The following is a 13,916-nucleotide window of genomic DNA, read 5'->3' as shown; positions in this document are numbered from 1 at the left end:
TTTCCCTCTTAACCAGGCTCCGGCGTGAGAATAAGTACTGTTCCGAGAAGAAAGAAATAGTGCGTGTGTGAAGTGAGTATATAGAGTCGAAGATCCTCAACCTGAATGATGAAGGGTCTTATTTATAGCCGGAGGGTGAAGAAGGAGGAAGCAGCTGTGCCAGCTGTAGGTGCGCGCCAGCTGTCCGACCAAGGGGAATATCCTCTTGGTCTGCTCTGTCGCGAACGGTGTAGTGGTACACGTGGCGTCCTCGCATTCGACGGTGCTGGATACCTCGTACTGGTCATGTCAGTCCTGCTCCCTGGATTGTCGCGGGCTTATGTGGCTTTCTGTGAATGGTGCCACGTATTGTCCTTTATGTTGGGCAAAGCATCTTTGATGCCAGCTGAGCCTTGTCCGGATATCTTCTGGAAGCTTCTAGAACATCCAGGTGACGTGGATGCCTTGTGTGTATAAAAGTGGTGTGGTCCCTGCCATGTAGGCAGGGAATTGGGACCATACCTCTTCAAACATGTACGGCAACTATTCGTAAAAACTTGATGAAAATTTTTCAATAGTAAATTAAGTGTGGCATTTCAAAATTTCAGTTTTAGTGGACCGAGCTCCACAATTTTGATTAATGAAAAGTTTAAGTTAAATTGCGATACAAAGTCTTTATTTGTACATTTGATTTAAAAAAATTAAAATCCCAACCCGGTTACAATATGTTAGGAATCAAGTGGCGCATCATACACAAATAACAAAAAATAAAAGCAAGAACATGACAAATTTACGTGGTTTGGATTCGATGTGGATCTTACATCTACGAGCTGCAATTAGGGTTTCTTTATTATGCTCAATACAGGAAGATTACAACATAGGGTATTTATAAGATCTAGACTAGGTGTTAGAATGTTCCAATTTTTTACATCTTTATTTTTTATAATTTAATAATCCAAGATATATGATATATTTTAATTGGTTTATTCTTTTTGCATATTTGGGTTGTGGAGAGCTGGAAAACTAGCAAATCGATCTTAAAGTTTGGGTTGTAGTTGGGCTTTTGTGGTTGATGGTTCACGTCTAGGCCTGCTTGTTCACGCTTGGGCTTTGTAGCCCACGCACCTGGGTTATTGACTGGATACTACTATATAAGCAGCTTGGAAGGTTCAGGAAGTCATTCAGGCAGATATAATTCTTTCTGAAGAGCATATTGTTCACACCATAGATCTAGGGTTTTCTATCTCGAAATAATCCATTAGTTATGATGTATATTGTTCAGATCATGTTGATGATGTGATTCATAAGTTGTATTTGTTTTGAGAGTTTGTGTTACGAGTGTATTGTGATTTTGAAGTTCTATGTGTATACAAGATCTGATTCATCATTGTTAACTCCAGGGTTTATAACTTAGGGACTAGAGATGGGCAGAATCGGTTATTTTTAAAACTCGGAACCGGTTCCAACCCGGAACCGGGTATGGATACAAGTGAATGGAACCGGGTTGTCAGTGGAACCGGGTCCGGGTATAACCCGGGTACACATCATTTATTTTATAACCGGTGGAACCGGTTTCGGGTACACATCATTTATTTTATAACCGGTGGAACCGGTTTCGGGTACACATCATTTATTTTATAACCGGTGGAACCGGTTTCGGGTACAAGAGAACCGGGTCCGGGTACTGTTTCGAACCGGGTCCGGGTACTGTTTGGAACCGGTTCCACTGCGTATTTCGGAAAAAGGCTGACGACTACTGTTTGAAATCGGTTCCGCTCAGAAAAGCTGTTTTTTTTTTTAATCCGTACCGTTAGAACCGGTTCCGCTGCGAAAAAGCTGTTTTTTTTTTAAAATTCGTACCGTTAGAACCGGTTTTCAATTATAAAAATCGATTTTTTTCCTCAATGTCTCAAACATTTCCAATTTGCATCATCCACACTCTTCTTTCTCTGTAAAAAACATTCAAGCTCGCAACCGGAAGAACAAATATGGCGTCGGAAGAAGGAGTTGTTTTGATTTTAGAAACCAAGCGTAACCCCGCAATTTGGAAAAATTTTGATTTGTGTTTGATGTCGGATAACCATGAGATGGCTCGTTGCAAGAATTGTGGGAAGTTCATGAAGGTAGCGGCAAACTCCACCCTCAAGAAGCATACCGACAAACATTGCCCGGTGACAAAGGCAAAAAAGGAAGAAAAGGGTGAAGGATATGGTTCTTCTAATGTGTAGTTTGGTGGTTGCGTTTGTTTACTTATGTTTGATGTCTTATGTTTTATGTGTGATGTTTTAAGTGTTATGTTTGTGAAATAATAGTTCGTTTGTGGAATAATAGTTCGTATGTGAAATAATAGTTCGTTTGTGGAAAAAAAATTCGCATATATAATCGTTTAAGTAGTACAAAAAGTCGGTTCCTTCGGTAATCAAAATCGGTTCGCATTTGAGACGTAACCGAATCGGTTCCACGGGACTGATCAGAATCGGTTCCTTCGGGACTGATCAGAATCGGTTCCTATAATTTATTTTTTTGCTCGTTTGCTTGATGACGGTGCGACACTTTCACTTCCGCTACGCTTTGGTGCGGGCACTTCGGTACAATCGTCTTCGGAATCATTGGTCTCTACCTCGTCTTCCTCTTCATCCTCTTCTTCAATAATCTTGTGCTCCAACTCCACCTCGTCTTCGAGACTCGACTTATGTTGAACACGATCAACGCCGTCCAAATGATCTTTTAGGCAAATTGCCATCTCTAGCGACTCTGGGGTTAATCTTGTTCTTCTAATCGACAATACCCTACCACTAAGAGAAAAAACACTTTCCGAAGCTACCGTGGAAGCTTGGACCGTTAGTAAATCACGAGCCATGGTGGCTAGAATCGGGAATTCCGATTCTTTAGACTTCCACCATGCCAAAATGTCAAAATTATTATACTCCTCGGCCGTCATAGTAAGTGCATCATCCCTTAGTTTATATCGGCCGAGTTCACTAGATGGTTCGTTACCCCTTTGTTGTTTCGCCGTTTCGTCTCTAACGACGTTCAACATGGTTATGATGGGGTCGGCAATTGTTTGATCTTTAGAGGCCGATGATGAAGCTCCATTAAAAATGGTATGATTTTTTCCCCATATTTTTTTAAATAATGATCATAAAGTTTATTCAAAGATTCCTCGAAAAGTTTTTTAGTTTTGGCTTTCAATGTTGGATCCTCCTCGTGCATATCCAACTTGTCGTAAATTTCATCAACTAACGCGTTAACACCCGCTACGTTTAAAATTGGGTTTAAAGCGGCGGCACATAAAAATACGGGTGGTAAGTCCAAAAAGTATTTTTTAAATTTATTGATCATTGGTGTCAACATGTTCCTCAACATGTCACTTGAGTTTTCAAACTTTTTAAAATTAGTTGTTATCAAATATAATTCGGAAATAACTCGAGAACTAGTGGGATAATAAACACCGGAAATTAAAGTTGTTGATTTTTTGAAAACTTTTAAAAAATCACTTAGTGTTTGAATGTTATTCCAAGCCGTGTCGGGAAAAGGATCGACTTGGTAGTCATCACTTAAAGTTGTATGAAATGCTTTTAAAGTGCCCATTTGTTTTAAAGCCATTTCAAACATATGACAAGTTGAATTCCAACGAGTTGGAATATCCCAATTAGGACCAATTAATTTTTGGTTAACTTCTTTATAAAGGTTTTTATAATCTTGATATCTTTCTTTACCACTTTTAAGAACATCTTGAAGCATAGTTCTAAAAGCTATAATAAAATCCGCTACAAATTTATTTTTTAAACCGTCTTGCACAACTAAATTAATAATATGAGCAACACATCTTGTGTGAAAAAAAGCACCATCACAAATTGGTTTGTACTTCAACTTTAGTTTTTGGATCGCATTTGAGTTGTTTGAGGCGTTATCGAAAGATATTGAAAATATTTTATCCTTTAAACAATATTTTATAATTGTGGCATTCATAATTTTATAAATATTTTCTCCCGTATGAGGAGAAGGAAACTCTTCAAATGCGATCGTACGTTTCATCATTTGCCATGCATTGGGATCAACCCAATGAGCGGTGACACAAATGTATGATTCGGGTAAACCGTGTGGAGCCGACCACACATCACTAGTTAAATTTACACAAGTCTTTAAATTTTGAAAAAATGCAATTAAATCTTTTCTTGCATTTTCCCATATATTTAAACAATGACGTTTTAAAGTTCGACGACTTACATGTTTGTAGCTAGGTTGAAGAGTCTCCCTAATTAGCTTAGTGAGATCGGGGTCGTCAAAGTGTTCAAAAGGCAACGCTTTTTTTATGACCAACTTCGCCATCCTATCACGAGTTATCTTTTTTTCGTAGCGGAAAATCTTACCATCTTTTGAAAGTTGAACTTGACTGGGTGTCAAATCTTTTAGAGCTTTGCAATACCTTTTCGCATGCTTCGTTAAAGTAGAATTAGAATCCTTGCTTAACAAGGAGCCACAATGCTTGCATTGAGCCTTTTGCGAACCATCGCTCATCTCGACTAAATCTCAATTGCACCAAACATCCATATTGCGGCTATGCGATAATGTTCCCACCACAAATTGAGCATTTGAACCTTTTGGAACATTATTGACGGATGGGGAGTTTGTGCTTTTAGAGTTCTTGGAAGCCATTAGAAATATGTAAAGAAGGTGAAGAAATAGATACAAGAAGAAGATGAGTTGTGAAAAAAAAATAAAAAAAATTGTCATATTTATAGTATAACCGGTTCCAACGGTCATAAAGGAACCGGTTCCAACGATCAGATTTTGCATTTAATGAGTTACCATATATCAAGATTCGGTTCCAACGGTCAGATCCATATAAGAATCGGTTCCAACGGTAACATACCGGGTACAGATAGGAACCGGGTACAGATAGGAACCGGTTACGGGTAGAAACCGGGTACGGATAGGAACCGGGTACGGTTGACTTTTTTTAGAAAAAATGGGAACCGGGTAATACCCGTCGGGTTTTTTAAACCTGGGACCGGTTCCTCTGAGCATCGGGTAGGAACCGGAACCGGGTCCGGGTCCAGGTCGGGTCCACTAGAATCGGGTAGGAACCGGTTTTTATGCCCATCTCTATTAGGGACTAACAAACAAATTAGTGGGCCCAATTATTAAAACATAAAAAAGTCAACCCTCCTTTAGTCTTCTTAATGGGTCCAACAAGTTCCTTGTCGCCAAAATAAACCAAGCCCAAAACCAAATGGCCCAAACCAGTCCAAAGACTTCAAACCAAACACAACAAACCCTAACTAATATATTGTCTTTATTTTAATACTTCCTAGCAGTCTGAGCGTAAGGGGACCGAATTCTCAAACCAGAGCGAAAAACAATAAATACGTTGGCATAACAAGAACATACAATCTTTGAAAAAAAATTGTGACGGAAAACAACAAAGACAAATCTAAGGTCATAATGGTGCCTGCAACGACATTCAAGGTATGGGGATAAAAGCTACGACTATGGTGGCAGAAGCTACAACGGTGACGACACAACGCCAAAGTTTGTAGCTTTTAACGAAACTAACTAGCATTATTAGTAGATTTTGAAACAAATAACTTTAATCTCATTAGATCATTATTGACATGTAACTACAAAGTAGTAACAATATATTTTACATAGCTTTCCATAATCAATCACATGTTTATAAAAAAGCCACACCATATGAAATGTGTCCATACAAATTTAATCAACTAATGCAAACGGCCAATATTAGACACATTCATGCTTCACTGTGTAAACATTTGATTCTGGTGTTGGTAACTACAATTGTTTGTTTTGGTTATCGTACATTTCATTTGAAGGTTGAAGATTTTATGGATTTGGTTGTTTTTTGTTTTTGCGTTTGCTTGGTTGTTGGTTTACTTTCATGGGGCATGTCCCATGACTGAACTAGTGGGGGTATTTCCTCACTACTTGTTTCTTTGGCGTTGTGCATATATAGAATCACCGGGGTAACCCTTTACCCAAAAAATAGATATTACATGTTTGTCAACTCGCCTAAACTTGCTTTGTTATTATTATTGTTCATATTGAGAACTTTTCAATTGATGTTTATATTTGATTATTCATCCTTTTATATCCATTCTAGAATAATGTCTTTTGAGATCAAAAGTTATGAATCTAGTTATTTCCAAACTTAAAAAAAATTAAACTTAAAGGGACAAATTTTATAGTTCTCTTAGGCCGGTGGGTGTAGCTTAACGTCACCCCACCACATCATCGTCCATAGCGTCCCGGGGGCGCCATCAGCCACGGTGGCAATGAAAAGGGTGGGGTGGGGGGGGGGGGTGGGGATCCTATGCTCGCCATTGTGTTAACGGAAGAAAAAGGGGAGGGGGTGTAGGTGGGGCCCACCTCTTTTCAACCAACCAATGAAATCTTCTTTTTTAATTTTATTTAATAGGAGGGCTTTATACCACACCCTACAAATTAAAGAAATAGACTTTAAAGCCCCCTATGTGACGTACGTGGCGTGATAAAACCCCTAGGGGCTTTATACCACACCCTCCAGCCTTATTACCTCTAAAAGGTTTAAATTGGTCATGCCATGAGGTCACTAATTAAACACCGATAAACATTTTTTTTTTGACAGGTAACCATCCATAAACATGTTTGTCTTCCTTGTTTATTGCTAGCATTAAATGTATTACCAACAATCATTTTTAGTAATTTGCAGGAGAGCACCCGAAATTACATAAACATTTGGTATTTACAACACCAATTGTGTTCTTGTTATCATGAAGAGTAGTGAGAAAAGACTCCATACCCATAACATGTTATGCGGTTAATTAAATAAATTTTAATAAGAGACGAGACTGGTACAATTGTACAAACAACTTTTTACGTGAAAAGCATACGAATAAGATAACAGTAATTACTATATTTCGAAACACAACTACTTTAATTATTCGTATGATCGATGGTAACATATTTGTACTTCATAATCTTTGCAAAAAAAACGCATGACTTATGATGTTAGAAAACTTTCTATGATTACATTTGTTTTTTATGAATGGATTTTCTTTCCACCTTTATACTTTCCAGAACGTACATGACACAAAGACAAAGGACCAAAAGAGAACAATCATAAAGCAAAAGGACCAAACTAACCAACACATACAAGATACAACCCATTCTTGATGTCTGATTTCATTTCTTCCACTTCCGAATCATCATCACCATCATCACCACTTCACTTAGAACAAATAAAAATGGCTGTCTCTATTTCTGCTTCTATATCTATACCTGTTCACATTTCCAATATTACCCCTCTAATCACCCTCTATTTACTCCTCCACACCACCCTCATCTCCGCCGTCAACATCACCCACCTCCTCTCCCCATTCCCAGATCTCTCCGACTTCTCCGACCTCCTCACCACCACCACCGTCGCCACCGACCTCTCCGCCCGTACTTCCCTCACCCTCCTCGCCGTCCCCAACCCCATCCTCCGCTCATCCGACCTCCTCCGCCGTAACCCACCCTCCTCCTCCATCGCTGACGTCATCCGCTACCACATCCTCTTACAATACCTCTCCCCTTCCGACCTCCACCGCTTCCCCGCCTCCGGCAAACTCATCACCACCCTCTTCCAAACCACCGGCCGCGCCACCAACGATTTCGGCTACGTCAACGTCACATTCAACAGTCAAACAAACACCACCGTTGTCAGATCTCCGGCGGCCTACTCCCAACAACCCAACTCCGCCACCGTCATTTCCAACATCAAAACCCTACCGTACAACGTCAGCATCTACACCGTCAATTCGTTAATCGTACCCTACGGTTTCGATCTGTTAGCATCGGAGACACGCCCGCCGTTAGGGTTAAACATAAGTAAAGCGTTAATCGACGGTCATAACTTCAATGTGGTTGCATCGATTCTAGCTGCATCTGGTGTTGTTCAAGAATTCGAATCTGACGAAGGTGGTGCCGGAATTACGTTGTTTGTTCCGACGGATGACGCGTTTGCCGATCTGCCGGTGACGGCGAACTTTCAGTCGTTACCGGCGGATAAAAAAGCTGACGTGTTACGGTTTCATGTCTTGCATTCTTATTACCCGCTCGGGTCGCTCCAGTCGATTGTCAACCCGGTTCAACCGACACTAGCGACCGAGGATAAAGGGGCCGGGAGTTTTACATTAAACATATCTCGGGTTAACGGGTCGGTTGCTATAAACACCGGCATTGTCCAAGCATCCGTTACACAAACTGTTTTCGATCAGAATCCGGTTGCCATATTCGGGATTTCGAGGGTTTTGTTGCCCAAGGAGATATTCGGGAAGAATGCGATTGTTGAAGACGCGCCTCCGGTTGATAGGGCGCCTTCGCCGGTAGATTTCGGGCCCGGGTTGTTCGGGCCGTCATCGCCGCCTGGGTCGAGGGAGGAATTGAGCTCGAATGGGATGGTATGGAGTGTTGAGTTGGGTGTTTTGTGTATAGGATTGTTGTTGTATGTATTTGTATGAGTTTAAGGGATTTTGTTTTGTGTTATAGACTAATTGCTATATAAATTCTTGATGGAAAAAAAGGTTTGCAGGAACATAAGTATTACTATTTACCCTCTTTTTGTTGTGCCTTTAGTTTTTGTTTGTTTTGACGTTGAGATTGTTGTTGTTGTTGTAAAGAGTTGTTCCATTGTTCTGCAAGTTAAATAAAACTGGAATGTACTTGATTGGAACATGTTCCTGGGTTCTGTTTGAATGTTTGAAATCGCGCAAGGAGAAGTTATGTCCTGCTGATCTTGAAACTCTAGGCAGTGTTTGAACTGAACTAAGCTTTATTAGGCTTCCGTTATTAGGTTATTGTTCGGACATTAGCGTTGTTGTACACTGTTTTAGCCAAACTATGCTTAGGATAGCAGACGAACTCAAACCTGACGGGTAAACTTGAAAGCCGAAACATTCGCGGAGTGGTATTCACGTAAGAATTTGGTTTAAAATTTATTTGTGGGTATAAGACGTGTATGGTGTTAGGTGATAGCTGACCTGATTACCGTAGCATACATGCCCGAACCATATTTGTAAACATTAGTTTTTTTTTTCTTTTGTTAATAATCTATCAATTTTTATTTTTTCAAGCTAATGGGTATATCCGATATCCGTGGGTATACTCGATATCGAGTGCAATTAGCCTAGAGATGAGATTACTAAGTTTGTGGAGATTTGGGGAAGTTGGGTAGAACGGGAAATACGGGGGAGAAGAAGGGGTAGAATGGTGAATGTGAAAAAAAGTACAGATGACTTGTTTGGTAGTGGCAATAATAATAAAGGTGTGATGAAAGTGGATGACAGAGTGGCTTGAAATGAAATGAAATGGTTTGGACGGCTGAGATTGGAAAGACATTTATTCCGAGATAGATTGCTGTAGACTGCTGCCACCACACTCGAGTTTTGTACGAGTCATAGATCTTATTGCATCATCATATATGGCCCAATCCTTTATTGGGCTTCGGTTTAAACAGTTCGATGCAGGCCCATTTTTGTATTAAAAGAAGCTGTTAAGAATATGACAAATTGACAACTCACTGTCAAAAGCCCACTTTTGAATTAAAGAACATTGCAAATCAACAAAGAATGTAATAAGTTGCTATCAAAAGCCCATTTATATATTCAACAACCTTCTCAACCATGTGACATGTTTAGCTTTTAATAGGTCTCTTCTTAATGGTTCAGATCTTTTACTGGTTCATCATTTAACGGGCTAGACTGTTTGTTTCGCGAGTAGATGTCTCTAAATGGCTAAACATTATACCGAGTCTGATTAGTTAAGACCACTTATCTGGATTGGTTAGATATTTGCCTCTGAACGGTTAAGCATTATACTGGCTCTGATTCTCTTATAAACAAAAGGCGAAGCAAATATCACCAATTCACCATGTCTTTTCTAGATCCCAAAGATTACTATGAATGATGTATGCATTATCTATGTATGTTAAAGATTGATACAGTTCATAATAAATTAGGTCTAACGAATATGAATAAAATAGTTGTATGTGCGTAACGACGACTGTAACTTGAAGAAGGTTTGGATGAAGCAATGCAATAGAAGGGGAGCAACGTTAAATACTTGTTCCACCAAATTAGGAAGCAAGTACCCTTACGATTAACCAACCGATAATCTAGGCAGAGACCGGTTAACCAAAAACTGATTAGTTAAACTTGTCCCATGACTAAACATTTCGGTCTGGGTTTGGTTGACCACCCTCTACACACCCATATGAACCAACACTAGCTTTTCACTTTTAGTGAAACTATCGCCTATATCTCTTCTCATTAGTCTATTTAGTGATCATATTTGCTTTTCTCACTAACTTGGTATGATCACCGAAAGCATCGTTACCGAAAAAACGGGGAAAAGTGGTACCGGTACCGACGTTTTACCCGTAAATACCTGTACCGAAAAACAGAAAAAATGGGAACCGGTACCGTACCGAATATACCCGGTACGGCTCGGTATCGATACCCAATACCAAATGCTTATCACAAAGATAGACAACCAACAACTTGTGACATACTCCCAAAATGCCAAATTGTGCATCTTTTTGCTAGTTGTGTATCCGAAACTTCAAAGCACGTCGGAAGACATCATCTTATAAAAGATTCTTCTAACAACTTAAGATTTGGTGCATACTTATAAATTCTTTGACTTTTTTAAACCTTATTTAAAGTTTAAGTTGTTTTATATGAATGCACAAAATTTTAAATATATTGTTTTGTTTTACAATACTTCGGGTATGTTTGGCTAAGCTTATTTAAGTTAAAAAGGACTTTTGAGAAAATGACTTATTGGCTTATGACTTTTTGAAAAGGAGTTTTTAAAAAAAGTGTTTGGATTAGCTTATGGGGTGAGAAAAGCCAATAAGTCAATAAATTGTTTTTTTTAAAAAGTGTTTGGCTTAGCTTATTGATGTAAAATGACTAAAAACTAATAAGTCAATAAGTTAGTTCAAAAAGTCACAACATTCTAACTTTTCAAAAATGACTTTTTATGACTTTTTCTCCTCAAAAAGTCATTTTGAAAAGGACTTTTGCATTTGCCAAACACTAAAACTCCTTATTGGCTTTTTAATTAAGGGGCTGTTTGGTAGCCTCTTAATGACCATTCAGATGCTACCTCTTAATGGTTTAAAACCTCTGAATGAATAAGAGGTAACCTCAAGTCTGAATGGTTAAGAGGTAACCTCTGAATGGTAAATCATCACATGTCACATTCTTCTACCTTCTCATTGGTAAAATTCTTAATGGTTCCATTAAGAGGTAGCTTCTTAATGACCATTCAGAGGCTACCAAACAGCCCCTAAGTCAATAAGTTGGTTGGAAAAGCTTAGCCAAACATGCTCTTCGTTGTATTGGTAAGACATTTTATATCTATAAAACTTTGTACACAATTTGTAAGGCTTTGTCAATTATTTAAATATTTAAATAAATACATTGATTTGGAAAATAGAAATTTGGAAATAAGCACATTGATTGGAATATATACATATGTACTTATTTTCCCATCTGAATAACATGTAACTATCACATTATCACACTTCTAAGGCTGCCCGGTGTGGGCTTCGGCCTTGGATAGTCGAGGATCGGCGCCGCTGGCTAGACCATTTCGCCCCCCCCCCCCCATCGTCGTCCTGTGCGTCTACCTTTGGACGATTGAGCTGACCCACAAAAAGACAAAACATACTCACACACACATATACATATATATTTTAGGCTCATCCTCTATTTCCTTACCTTCATCTTCTTTGCCCCATCCTCACACCCGATCTACGTGACGGATTATCCTCCAAGGATGGGTCATCACCATACCGCATAGCCTAACATAGACGGTTTTCAAATAAGACGATAAGGACGGAAGATGTATGCAGCAATATTAAGTCTTTCAGCTTTTTTTGGTTCACAAACAGATCTAATTATAGAAGTATTAGTTGGGATAACTAGTGTAAGTTTAATATTATGTAAGTAGTGTTTTGGTAGTTGTGTTAGGCGGCCCGTGTTCGGGTTTTTTTTTCCGTTGTGAATGAAGTTAGCCTTTCAAAAAAACATTATCACACTTCTATTGGGTCATCTCCAATAACTAAACGGTACACATATTTAGAATGAGTTTAAGGGGTAAAAAATAGGGTTAATGTATTTAAACACCTCTAACTATTGCCATTTGGGCGCTGACACTCTCAACTTTGACTTTAGTTCACACCACTCCCAACTTGGCACATTGTTTGTCCTGGCACCCCCTCGTTAAATAATCACTAACCTGGTTAGTAAAATTAGCGTACGTGTCAATTTAAGCTGATGTGGCATGTCCTACGTGTCATTTAAACTAATTCATCATCTTTAAGCACAACACCCTAACAATTTGTTAGACGCACCTTGTTAGCCCCATCCAGCCAACCTTCGTTTCTCGCCAGTCACCACTGTCGCCGGATCCGGTCACACATCAACCGGCGGTCGTCTTTAATCAGCCATCCTCCCACTACGTCGCCGCCGTCAGGTATGTATCTGCCTCGTCTTTCTTTCTTTCTGCCGGTGTTCCGAGATGCTAAGTCGCCCGTCGCCGTTACCATACTAAATCCTAATTCCATAACTTTTGCTTGAATTAACCAAGAATGAATTAGAGTCTATCACATACAAATTGGTTAAACAGTGAAATTGGTATTTATTTGTTGTGTCTCATTTGGATGTGCCACCTCAACAATTTGTTAGACGCACCTTTGTTAACTGATTTCTAGGGTTTTTGATATGAAGTTATGTTGTTAGGGATTGGGGGTTTTAAAGATGATGAATCAGTTTAAATAACACGTAGGACATGCCACATCAGCTTAAATTGACACGTAGGCTAATTTTACTAACCAGGTTAGTGATTATTTAACAAGGGGGTGCCATGACAAATAATGTGCCAAGTTGGGAGTAGTGTGAGCCAAAGTCAAAGTTGAGAGTGCCAGCAGCCAAATGGCAATAGTTGGGGGTGTTTAAATCCATTAACCCCAAAAAAATACAACAAAGGTATAAATATAAAAAAAAAACATTACTTAAGGGATACATTTTTTTATACTAGAGTAGCTATTAGAAATAGTAAGTCAAGTTCCCTAAATTAATAATATAATGGTTGGTTTTGATATTAAAAGACAGATGTGGTAGGAGACAGAGTTGGAAGTAGAGAAGAAGTTTGGTGGGGTTGTGCAAATTGAATGCGCAGAAGGTGGCTTAGGTGGTTCTACACTTGCTGTTGATGAATCATGTTAGACTTTGAATTCAAAACGTGGAGATTTTGGATTTACTTTCTTTAATATAAGTAATTTATTATTTTTAATTACTAATTAGACATCTTTTTGTAGGGTTTTGCTTCATTAGTGTTTTTTTTTAACTCAAGGATGTATAAACAACCCATAAAAACCAATTCAAAGTTGAGTCCCAACTGCCCCTCTACAAGGTTAAGAGCAAGGAAGGAGACTTGGATACAAACAAACAGCTATAAGGGTGTAAAGAAATACTGATAAAAATATAATTTTTGACCTACTTTGTACACAAATTGTGTGTACGTGTATATACCTGTATGGGTTACATAATTGATTATATATGGGTTTCATTGCGTTCTACTTAATAAAAGTTTCGCAACAAGCTAAAGCATGTCCAAAAGTGAGCTAAGTTGAATACGATATTGACGCTTAAAGTTGTCGTTTGATGTGAAACTCGAAAGAAAATGGATTAAAGCTGCCTCAATATTTGTTCCTTAGCATGGGCGATCAATGCAACGTGGCATATTGATAGCGTTCTTTACATCACTACGAGATGATATCTTTTTGTGAGTATAATTGAACAGGAGGCTTCATTTTTTATATTATGAACATGAATACTTTAAACATGAAATTTGAGAACGACCACTTCACAACTCTTTTTTAAGAG

General features: G+C 38.8%; 1 protein-coding gene and 1 long non-coding RNA gene across 3 annotated transcripts; both read left to right on the top strand.

The window, feature by feature from the left end:
- Window positions 1-7,168: 7,168 nt before the first annotated feature.
- On the top strand, window positions 7,169-8,580 carry LOC110940035 (fasciclin-like arabinogalactan protein 4). Its single transcript, XM_022181594.2, has one exon. It carries the CDS (start codon window positions 7,227-7,229, stop codon window positions 8,481-8,483), a length of 1,257 nt encoding a protein of 418 aa, XP_022037286.1. The 5' UTR covers window positions 7,169-7,226; the 3' UTR covers window positions 8,484-8,580.
- A 3,279-nt stretch (window positions 8,581-11,859) lies between these two features.
- On the top strand, window positions 11,860-13,599 carry LOC110938590. 2 transcript variants are annotated; one of them, XR_002591513.2, is made up of 3 exons: window positions 11,860-12,504; window positions 13,139-13,251; window positions 13,349-13,599. It is a non-coding gene; the product is annotated as an uncharacterized LOC110938590 (long non-coding RNA). The 2 variants fall into 2 exon arrangements; XR_004894164.1 differs by lacking the exon at window positions 13,349-13,599 and having other exon boundaries at window positions 11,864-12,504; window positions 13,139-13,323.
- The last annotated feature ends 317 nt before the right edge of the window (window positions 13,600-13,916 follow it).

The sequence above is a fragment of the Helianthus annuus genome, chromosome 5 (assembly GCF_002127325.2).
Source record: "Helianthus annuus cultivar XRQ/B chromosome 5, HanXRQr2.0-SUNRISE, whole genome shotgun sequence".
NCBI lineage: Eukaryota > Viridiplantae > Streptophyta > Magnoliopsida > Asterales > Asteraceae > Helianthus > Helianthus annuus.
Note: the sequence above shows the minus strand (reverse complement) of the source record. Positions and strands in the feature narration are given on the sequence as shown.